This window comes from Ammodytes marinus (genome assembly GCF_949987685.1).
Source record: "Ammodytes marinus genome assembly, chromosome: 17".
NCBI classification, from domain to species: domain Eukaryota; kingdom Metazoa; phylum Chordata; class Actinopteri; order Uranoscopiformes; family Ammodytidae; genus Ammodytes; species Ammodytes marinus.
Window position 1 is genome coordinate 25,485,967 of NC_137221.1, and position 12,117 is coordinate 25,498,083.

The 12,117-nt window shown below is 39.8% G+C and overlaps 1 protein-coding gene across 1 annotated transcript in view; it reads left to right on the plus strand.

Moving 5' to 3' along the window:
- Positions 1 to 12,117, plus strand: part of umad1 (UBAP1-MVB12-associated (UMA) domain containing 1) — a 37,503-nt gene that overhangs the window by 8,327 nt on the left and 17,059 nt on the right. The window contains exon 2 of the mRNA XM_080045083.1: positions 11,711 to 11,804. Within this exon, the coding sequence (XP_079901209.1) occupies positions 11,720 to 11,804 (85 nt within the window). The 5' untranslated portion in view covers positions 11,711 to 11,719. The remainder of the gene's footprint in view (positions 1 to 11,710; positions 11,805 to 12,117) is intronic.

The window sequence follows — 12,117 nt, forward strand, 5'->3', positions numbered from 1 at the left end:
TTTCGATTAGCTATTTCTACAGCACATATAAAACTTTTTTGATTGTGCCTTTATTTCAAAATTTCATTTGTTGTGTGCAGATAAATGAAGAATTCAGACGAATCACCACTGCAAACCACGTTCATGGCAAAACTGGACCAGTACTCCCCGAAAATAATGTCCATGGCCTCCTCAACAGGAGGAGCTGCAAGAATGAAGATCCATTCCAGCACATAAGTAACATGCTGCTAGAGGTATGAATCAATGTTTTATTCTTATTAGCTCGTGTTGTGGGTGTGTGATCATCAGGGCTGGCCAGAGTAATTAAAATAGTCCACTGTTCGGTTGTTACGTTGGTATTCAAGGCTCAATTCAGTATTCAGGACTTTTCTGACACAAATGCATGTGAAACATCCACCATAACTTGAATGGGATAATATATCACATGTTGTATACTGCTTGGTCCTGGTCCTGTTCCCCAATGAGGCTAAGAAAAATCATTGCAGTTTTATGCCACAAAATCAACTCACGGTTTGTTATTTTCAGTGTTTGATTCTCCTCAGCCTTCTGTTGAAACAAATGTGTCCATTTCTGTCCTGAACAAGACATATCTTGTTTGGCATAACAGTGCTAACAGTTTAAGCAGATCTTCCCATAACTCTATGCACTACCTGTACAGGGCTCCAGACTAACTTTTTCATTGGGTGCACCGGTGCGCCTAACTTTTTCATCTAGGTGCACCAGCATATATTTTGGGTGCACCAAATTAGTGCTGCACGTTTTGGAGAAATTGTGCGATTGCGATTATAGTGGCTAATATTGCGATTTGCGATGCAATATAATAAATAAATGGTATTATGATTCTTGGTTTTCAAGGAAAATTTGCGATTATTGATAGTTTGGAAACTTGATCTCAATTTAAAACACATATTATATTATTTAACACATATTAAGAATCATTGAAAATATATAGAAAATAAAGCTTGTACTAGGCTAGCAGCCTACACTAGGGGTGTGAATGTTTACAAAAATGTCTAAATGGTTACAGTCTGCAATTTTTTTGTGTACACATTTAACCATAATATGGGGGGGGGGGGTCAACGTCACTTTTTTTGCAGAGGCTGTTGGAGTGACAGTGTGCAGTGAGAAAGACAAGCAGACAGACAGACAGAGAGAGGCAGTCATTTCATGATTTAGCTTTTTGACTTAAGTGATCATAACTGCCTAGTGATCAGACTGACTCCCGCTGTCGGGGCCGTTGGGCTCGCGAGCCGATCAGCTGTTTGAGACGGAGATGAAAACAAAAGTGAAACTGAAGGTGGAGCGTGCAGTTAAATATTTAAATCAATAAATATTGTAACCAAACACAATAATGTGTTGTGTTATTTGCTTTAGTAGCCTACAGTAAATCACATCGCCCTCCACTCCTGGAGATAGCCCATAATCATTTCCCAAAGTAAAAAAAAAAAAAAAAAAAAAAAAAAAAACGGTTTTCATTTATTGATTTTTTTCGTAAACGTTTATGATTTACCAAACGAGTACACGTGTACTCGTGCACACCCCTTACCTACACTGTTTTCAAAATAATAAAACACTTAAATAATCATAATTTCCCCATGAAAATAAAGGCATTCCTCAAGACAACTTACTGAAACTTGCGTGGCCCTTCACTCTCATGCATTCGACTTTTCTCCGCACTGAATGGATAGACCGGGCGAGTTGCCACCGGTTGCCACGCGACATATAGCGACTATTACTTTCCAAGTTTTAGACAGCAGTTCAATGTTCAATCCCCATATAGCAGACGTTGGCTTTGATTTCCGTCACAGTTCAGCGTGGATGCTGATGCGCGTCGGTGTCCATGTTTGTTTGTTTACTCTGATGTCTGCACCATGGTCTGCACCTGTCTTGCACGCCGTGTAGGTGCTCGCGCAGCTACACACACACACTCACTGTCAGAGGAGCCGAGTACGCTACCAAAAAGACGAGAGGAGCGGTTGGAACGTTTAGACACACGCGCGTCGCGCGCACATTTATCCTACATTAAATCGCAATCGCAGCCATTTGTGAGGAATGTAATTGCTCTAGCTCACATCGTGATTAGAAGAATCGTGCAGCACAGCACCCAATATTACATAATATGACGTGAAAATTTTCAGGTGCACTGGTGCGACCAGTGAAAATATCTGGGCGCACTCACCAGATTTTTGGGCGCACGTGCGCCCAAATTAGGCGCACTCTGGAGCCCTGCTGTATATTAATTCATTTAAAAGAGCAACAATTGAAGTCCAACCCACAAACCAGCAGCTACAATTCTGATTAGTCAGCTCAGCTGTTATGTGCTGTTCTCCTGCTGCACCTCTATGGGTTGGATTTAATCCAATTAATGGGGTGGCACTACAATTTTTTATTTTTAGTAGAGCAATTAAAAAAACATTGCTATTTGGCCAAAAAAAACAAGAGGAACATGCTAGTAATGTTTCTGTAACGCTTAATTGAGGTGTAAACTAAATAAGTGTTATATTTGATAAAAATAAAAAAATATTCAGTTGGTTCAGTCCAGACCCCTGACACTTTACCTTTCAGTCCTCTTTTCCCAGTTATGTAATTATTAAAATGCATCCTAATGGAGGAGCAGTTGTAAGATTGTTTTTCTCATTCACAGGATAATTCAGTGGAAAGGAGGAGAGAGGTGGCTATCCGGTGTCTCATGGTGTATCTCAGAGAAAAGGAGGAGGATCTCTTCAAAGAAAGCTTGGTAGGTAAATCTGAACACCAAAGATCAGACAGTTAACTGTACGTTTTGCTACTCTTATTTTTATGACTTAAAACACTGAAATGTTTATTCTGACCTTCTTATACCAGGATGGAGAAATGGACTTCACTGATGACGTGATAAAGATTGTTGTCAGGAGAGGTTCCTTGACGTCTGATAGTGCCACCGCAAGGGTAGTCATCGAGGGAACCGAAGTCCTGGATGACCTGGATCTACCAAGAGCATGCGCCTTGCTAATGGGGCTGATATATGCGCTCAACCTAAGCTACCCAAAAGAACTGATCAAAACCTTCGAGGTATTTCAGAAAATACTCCTTGAGCTAGATGGCCTGAAAGCCAGCCCGAGGGTAATGTCTCTCAAAAATAGACTTATGTCTTAAAATAGATTCAGCAGGAAACATAAAGTGTTGTTGTGCGGTTAAACTGCCAGTTTATTGGTTCCACTTTGCATAAAGTAAAGCATAATGGCAGATGATAACAATGTTGAGTAATGCTTTAGAGTTGTTGTTTGTTCAACTTAATGATTATTCTTCGAGAATGTAGTTTTTGCCTTTAGGTGTTTCTGTTATTAAAGAGATAGTTCAGTATTTTTGAAGTGGGGTTGTATAGGATTCTTATGCATAGTTAGTCTGATATAGAGATGGCGAGCAGTACTGTCATTTTAAGGAGTTCGAGGGAAAAATGTATATTGCGAAAGTCAGCCTTGTACTTTTGCAGTAGGGGGTCAGCAGAGAATTTATTTTTTTTAACATAAATGCTGACCTTACAAAAAAACCGCTAAGTGTAGGATTTTTTCACTGCTTTAGTTTGTCGTCAGACAAGACGTTAATTTTGTACCTTTTTTTTTCCAAACGTTGTTCGGCCATGTATTACCACCTCAAGTTGGCCGTATTGTTGGTGAAACATGGCCGAACTACACTTGAAACATTTAAAAAAAATAAAACAGCTGTCTAGCGTCAAACTAAAGCACTGAAAATATGCTACATTTAGCGTACAATTGAAGGGATATTGTTAGGTCTATACGTGGTGAAAAAGCGTTTTTCTGCTGGACCCCTTTGCAACAGTACAAGGTTGACTTCTGTTACAGCAATGTCTCCCCCAAACTCAATAATGTGACAGTGCTTATCACCATCTCCATGAGGTAACAGACTAACTATGCATAAGTACAGAAATACAACCACACTTTGAAAATAATCAACTATCCCTTTTTAAGTCCCTCACTAATTGTGTCCGTCACCCACTCTGTTTTGTGTGGACAGAACATTAGAAGCAGATTCGCAGATTTTGCCAACACTGACAATACCAAAGATGTCTTTTACTTTGCACTTGTATATTTATTTTAATTATTTTCTATTAAGAGACACTTTATTGATCCCTTGGGAAGGTAACTACAGGTAAATTCATTTTCTGTTTTATTATATATATTTTTTTAAAGATAAAATACAGTGCGAAAAATGTGATTCATTCCAGGATGTATGATATTATTGGAAGTGGGAATGTTTATTTTGTTGTTATTCTTCATGGTAAAAGTGCTCAAATAAACTGTGAAAACTGGAATTGCTGTTTCTTCTTTATTCTTACATAAGTGAAATAAGTTACTCAAACACAAAAAAGTAAGCTAACTGTTTGCGTTGACATTTTTGAGTAGGATGAAAGAAATAAATTAAGTTAGATTATCTTAAATAAGTAATTTGAACAGATTAGCTTAAATAAGTAATTTGAACACTCAATATCCCCATATCTTTCGAATTAATATTAAGTTGGTTCAACTTAATTATGCTTTCAAAGGTCAAAGCAAATTATGTTGGATCTACTAATGTAATTGCATTATTATGACTACAAAAGACTCATACGATGAACTCAATAATGCCAAAAGTTGGGACAACTTAAAAAGAGGCATGCAAATAGTTAGCATAGGTTTTTAAGTTGAGGCAGTGTATTCTTTTTTAGAGTGTACATACTTTAAACAACAGTTTAAAATAGTTTTTGAAGCCTAGTTAAAACAAATTGGTGCTATTTGTAAATAATTCATTTCTATTCCCCCCCCTTCTCTTACTCCCATGTCAGAATCCGAATCAGAAAAAGCTTTATTTATCCCAAGAAGGGCAATTTAGTTTACAGTTCCAGTTCGCAGTAAAAAATCATTTGAACAAATACTATAAAAAGCAGTACGAGGTAGGAAATAACATAAATAGTCAAACAGCAGTCCAACACACAAATCCAACTCACATTCACTTCAACTCAACCTGTCAGAACAATCAGCCAACTACACGCTGCTCTCCACCTACTCCTGACCCTTGTGATCATTCAGTAACCTGATGGCTGCAGGAATAAATGAGTGCGAGTACCTCACTGTTGTCCTTTACTGACAGACTGTTAAACCAGCATGTAAATGAAAAAGTTAAAAGACTCTCAATGAAAGACTGATAAAAAGTTCTCAAAATAACTTTGGAGACACTGAAAGAGTTGAGCATTCTCAACAAGTGAACTCTTTGTTCATTTGCATGCGGCGTAATGAACTTCCCTTTTTCACAATGACCTCAGTATTTGCATGAAATTTAAGCTGGTTATTGTGATGGAAGTTCTGTTTAAGGTTGGAGGTCAACTCAGGTGGAAGAATATTTCAGGAGGCTTGGATGAGTTATGAAGCAATATTTATTACAGACTTGGCCAAGGAGAACCGGACTGCAACTCTCGTGACTTGCACTTCAATTCTGACAAATTCATGCTTAGAGCTGTGTTTTAACCTCGCGCTATCTCTATCACCTCCCCGGCTCGGGCACCAAGCGTACCAATGTTTTGGTTCAGAGCTGAACACAGTGAACCACAACATTCTGGAGTCTTAGGAGATGAGACTTTATCTATACAACTGACCTGTGTCTCCTAACAGGCTACAAGGCTGACCTAGAGTCTGAGAGACAGACACACAAGATAGGCATATATGACCTCTCAATCTTTCCCATTAATATTACAACTAAAGACCCAAAATTCCCTCAACATAGAAATATGCTCAGAGAAATCAGATGTTTCAAAATGTGAGTAAAACACATTAAAAACATCTGGCAAATCAGAGACATCAACACCTTCAACAGCTATCAGCTGCCTGGAATCACATTTCATTCTGTAGCTCGTGTGCTTGTCTGTTTGAGAGACATCTATGGCTGCTCTCAAGGTCTGCCACCTTATCTATTGTTTTTACTCACTGCCGTCTGTGACTGCATGTAGAAAGAAACCTTAGAATGAGTTACTCTCTCCTGTGTGTGAGACTATTTAATTGATGAAACACATATTGTAGAATCATAAAGTAAATGTTCCTTGCTTCTTTCACTAATCATGTGCATTTAAATGTCTAATAGTCAATAAGCTAATTATCTGAGTCAAAAGGAAACGTTTATTACAACCAAGTTGAAATGAAGGAAAACAACATTTATAATATCTCAAGATCATGCAACGTAAATAGTTTTAGGATACTTTCCAGACGGAGTCCAAGGGTCAATCTCCTCTCATAATTTTAGGCACTGTATTGTATGTAAATGCGTCTCTGTATCTCATAATTTGTTCCTCAGCAACAGCTCTCTCTATAGAATCTCTGTGTCTGAGCCACTGCATAGGCAGCAGGAACAAGAAAATATAATAGATCTCAACATTACAGCTAATTTGCACAACAATTTATTTTGGCACTTTACGTTTTAACTTTTGGATTTACAAAATCAAAAACTATAGTCAACATTCAACAAAGATAATCAATTCTGACTCTGGTGGTAACATCTTGCTAGTCATATCTCACAGCTGTCTTATATTATCACTGCAAATAAGAGTGTTCAATTTCAACATCAAACAGCATATACTCTTTGAAGGGGTACTATCAACCAAAATAGACACTGTGGACCCATTTATTTCTACTGGCATTAGTGGGTCTTCAATAGGGGAAGAAGAAAGTTTAATTGTAGCTGCTTGAATTAAATTGGTATGGTCTGACCATTTTTTCCCGCAGAAGTTACACTGACCTTTTCTCCAATTGTTTCTGAAGTTATTGTTTTGTGAGTAGTGTGGGGAAGTGTGTGCTTTGCTCTGCCGGCTGATGTACTTTGGTTCTATCGCACTCACTCCTCCCTCTTTGATCCCTGACCCTCCTGCTGCATGCAAGTCTATCTCCCTTAGTGCTTGAACTGCAGCTGCTATGAAAAGTAATTCATCCTCTTTATTTCTACTTACATGTTCTAATTTAGCTTCTTCTATCTTATGAGTTACTTTTGGGTATGAGGAAACAATAGGCACATCAATTAATCAATTCTTTAAGTTCTTCAGAAACTCGACATATTGTTCGTATGTTCTCAAAGTTTTACCCAGGTCACATTTATTGTGTAAGATAAACTAAATTTGGTCAAAACACGGGTTGTCCTTCTTGTCTAGAAACAAACGTTGTTTTGGGAAACATTCTCCTGAGCTCTTATCAGCTCTGCTGAGAGGGAGAAAAGACTTATCTATTGCCTTTTTCTGTCTCCCCTTCTATCCATTAATTTTTCTTGTCTGTAAGGAGAACGCAGTAAATTAGGAAAAGGTTATAAAAAAATTAAACAGTCAGTCTTAGTCATCAGTCAGTCCATGATCATGTATAAAGTTTGCTCTGCAGAGGCTTAACTAATTTTGAAAATTCTGAAGTCATTTAAAAATGATTATCCCTTTTTGGAAATTGTGTGGCTTGGGAATAATAACATCCCGTCTTACACACTATTATTTTTAGAAAATTCTACTCACAAATGATGCTATAGCGCAATATTAGAAGTACTTTTCTATCATTAAATAATTGTTTCGTAATTGTGTGTGTATATAAAGGAAACATGCTCTCGTGGTTAAACCAACACTACTTTAGTCACTGCAGTCACTTGCTCGGCCTATAGCCGTGTTTTGGGTAAATGTCCTTGTGGAGTTTTCACCTGCAAAGATAGGAATGTAAACATGGAGACCTTGGATACAGTACAATACTCAGTTGTCTATCAAACCAAATTAGATACGTTATACCATAATTAGCCAAAAATGTAATCACCTAGCGTGACACTAACAATTCTGATGTAGACAATTCAGATGGGGGAATTAAGCATTTAATAATAATATTACTGGACAGTGAGAGTCACTGCATGTTTGGTGCACCTCACCCTCCTGTGGACCCCTCTCTGTCTCTCCTCTCCGGCCAGTCAGTCTCCCACTCTCCCACTGCCTCTCTGCTCCTGGGACTGCAACTGCAGTCCATTCTCTGGTTGTTGTTCAGGACATTCCCTGCCCAGTGCAAGTTGTCCCAACACAGAATCAGTCTTGTTGATGTTCCTGGTGTTTTAGCCATCTGCTGGCTCTGCCTCTGCCTCTGGTCCTCTTCATCCGCCTTTTCCATGTGTCCATAGGCCTTCAGCTGGGCCATACGGAGGTTGTATTGTCCTTGTCACAGAGTTTGCATTAGTTCTGTCATAAAAGGATCTCTTCTTTAGGCCAGTCATGTTGAACTGGACCCCATTTAAAATGGAAAAAGGTGATGTAGTTGTAAAATACTCATCTGGCAGATGCAGGGCTGTATCCAGGTGTAGATGTGGAAACAGCTTTAGTTTGTTGAGCTGGTTTTGGTCTGCAACCGGAGGTGTGAGAGAGGAGATTCCGCTAGGCCAGAGACGAGAGTCCAGGTCTGGGATAATGTGTCCTGTGAGGAGCTTAGCACACTTTGGTTAAAGTTATTTTACCTTTAAGCTAATCACTGTCTCTGTTCACTTTGCAACAAAGGCTTGACAAAAAAACAAGCTTTTTATTTCTCTAAAATTTAAATAATTGCTAACTTAGTTTTCCTATCTTAATGAGCCTAAAGCTCACATTTCCTGGAAAGACCATATTCCTCCCATAAATTTACCAATGCACCTGTATAGTGAGTCTCCACCCTTATCACACATTCTTTGCACAACTGTCAAATTCAACTTCCAACTCCTTTTGTTTAAACAGACTGTTCCCCTTTTACAATAATATTGAATTTTAGAGAATGCAGTGGAGGACAGATCCAACAGAAGACACAGAGACCTTAAATAAACCACACACAATTAGTACTTGCGAATATTTTAACTATTTTAGAACGTTCTTTATTTTAGGTCTATTTTTGCCAAATATTTTTATGGATCCTGCGCGCTGTCCCTGACAGTTAAGATATCTTTGTGGTCCCTGACCACTATAAAATAGTTTAAACTTAGTTAAATCTATCCTATTTCTCGAGCTTAGGCCCCTGGCCAGTATCTGTCCCTGACAGTGGTGCCCCTGGCACAAGATATCTTTCGTGGTCCCGGACCACCTAGTGCCCGGCACTAGATAGAATAGATTTAACCCGGTTAAATCTATCCTATTCCTCGAGTTTGGTCCCTGACCCTAGTGCCCCTGGCGCTAGATAAAATAGTTTAACTTAGTTAAATCTATCCTATTTCTCGAGCTTGGCCCCTGGCCAGTATCTGTCCCTGACAGTGAAGATATCTTTTGTGGTCCCGGACCACAATAAAATAGTTTAACCCGGTTAAATCTATTTTATTCCTCGAAAAGCTCGTCAGCTAATGCGAGTTTGACCCCTGGTCTTTGGCCCCTGGCCTTTAGTTCAGCTATCAAGCCATTGTCCTAAACCAACTTGTAACTAAAGCTAGTCGTCCAACATACCCTAAGCTTACTTTTATAGTTTATAGTTTATTGACCCCTGGCCTTTAAAACTTTAATTAAACATTGTGTTCTCACCTTTTTAGTCTTTTTGAGTTCTTGGATGCCGTATCGGGAGATCCCCTGAAGCACATCTGATTTAGGCGCCAACCTGCATCTCCTGAGGTCAGTTACGGTCCTCCGTGGGGAGAGGTTTAGGCTCCGGGACCCAGTCTCCGGCTGTGCACAGTTAACCTGTCAGAGGGTGCTTCAGGGAATCCTCGAGTTAGACATCCCGGACACGAGCCCCCAAATTGTCATGGAATTGAAATATCAACCTTTAAAAGATGAGAAATTAGTCAATTAATACGAGGTGACACAATGTTTAAATATAAAAATAGAACAGATCTTTAATGTTTGCAAACATGGGTCAAGACAACAATGCAACAATGGGATTGTGTGAAATGACCACCGATAGGCAGTCAGACAGAGAAGTTATAGCAAAATCTAATTACGCACGAACCTCATCCTACGTAAATAGCTTTCAGGGTTGGAATAGTGAGACATAACAACCTTCACCATAAGGTCAGGTCAGAACTTTTGTTGATTAACTTCCGTTTATTTAGAGTCAAGATGGCATTAGTCTATATAAACACTTAATTATTATGACTGTAATAAAGAATTCCACAACAGCCACCTGTTGGATTGACAGTAGGAGCTGGAACGTTACCGGTTAATGATGTAGACAGCTGTTCTTCCGTCTAAGGTCCCGCTGCCACTGCGCTGGGTGCTGTAAAAAAGCTTAATAGCTTCGGCAGCTTTGATATTAAGTCCTGACTTTGGTCCTTCTTCTATTTGTTTTGTGACCCGCTCTCGTATGTTCGCTTCATTTTGGTATAGGTAGGTTAGGTTTATCTCGTCTCTCTCTTCTCCCGCTATTTACTTTTTTGGATTTACGCGTGAACGTGCAGCGTCATGAGCGTAATGTGTAATGGAATAGTCCATGTAGTGCAGACTGAAGGGGGGTGCACGATTGGCAGAAAGGCCGTCAAAACGCGAGTAATTAGACATCCCGATGATACTATTGTGAAGAGATTTTTTATAAAAAACAATAGATATGGGGCAAAATATAAAGAGGGAATTTTGGGGGCCCCAAAGGGGCTTATGGGGCCCCGGGGCTCCAGGCAATTGCCTGGTTTGCCTCAATGGACGGCCCGCCCCTGAGCTCAACTCGACTCGACTCAACTCGCATTTTTGGCGTTTCCACCGCAATTTCATGGTACCTGGTACCTGGTAGCGGCTGCTTTTTTGGTATCGCCTCGCTCTAGGGTCCAAGCGAGCTGAGCCGATGCTAAAAGGTGACGTCGGCAGACGGCCGGCCACTGATTGGCCAGAGACTATTGTCTGGCCAATCAGTGGCCAGAGACTACCGGCTTCATTCTGTTGTTTATTCTCCCCAACTCTCCGGGACTTTTGAGTGTATTTACGCCGCGTGCAGCCTTCTCTGGCTCTCTTTCATTTGATTTGCATCACAGATCCGAATTTATTTTCCATATATTCGCTAAGCTCACCCAGTGTTGGTTGTTGGGGAAGTTACTTACATACGAGAGGAGACATGTAGGGCAGCTAGCAGCTAGGCTAAATAGTAGCCAGCTGGGACAGACATGATAGCGAGCGATTACATTACAAGCCTCGGACTGAACTGATTACCTCAATAAAATATTCAGGCTGAGTCACGGCTTGCATTTGAAAACATGTATCCTGAAACAAGCACTAAACAGTCAACTTTATCATGCCCGTGTTTACGTGCATAGGGATGTACGTGACGCATCCCTACAGCTGACTGAGTGGCAGAGTCACACATCGGGACAACAACCATCCCTTTTAATGGCCCGTAGCAATATTCTTCTACTTCTTTTAGCAAACAGATACAAGGGGGGTATTTCTTAAACATTTTTCATCCGTGTTTTTGGCGGTTGGTTCAGTTAATAGTGCAACAACTGCTCGTAATTTCTGCTTTGCTACTTTGCTCCGGAGTAGGCTTTCAGCCCCTTACGACGACCCCGCCCACGTTCAGCACGTACTATTTGCGGTGGAAAACGACCCGTGCTGCTATCAAACCAAGTTGAGTCGAGTCGAGTCGAGCTACATGTGCGGTGGAAAAGCGCCAATAGTTCCACCTCCCACCACAATAAAAGCACCACCCATTGTACTGGGGCATCATTGATCATTGAGAGGGATTGTTTTGTGTATGACTTTTAGTATGACCTCATTGCTCTAACCTTTGACCTTCTGTGTTCACAGAGAATAACCATGTTCAGCTTCCTCGGACTCCGTAATAAAGACTCCAAGAAGTCAACATCCGAGAAGGAAGTGGATGGAGGCTTCGTTATCATTGGTGAGAAACATAACCTCATATCATTTGGTGTTATTCTAAGGTATGCCATATTTGGCTTTTAAATTGTCAATACATTTAAAGCACCAAGTTATTTTTGAAAGAGTAATTACACAGTGCGTGGTGGAGAGAAATGTTTAAGTTTATGAAGCTGTGTATGTTTGATTTGGTATATTTGAGTTTAAAGAGTACCTATTATGCTTTTTCAACTTTTATGACCTTTAAACGTTGTTATAATGATTTATAGTAATGTTTAACCATACAAAGTGTCAAATGATGACTTACATGCATTTAGACATATTCCCTGCTGACCGTC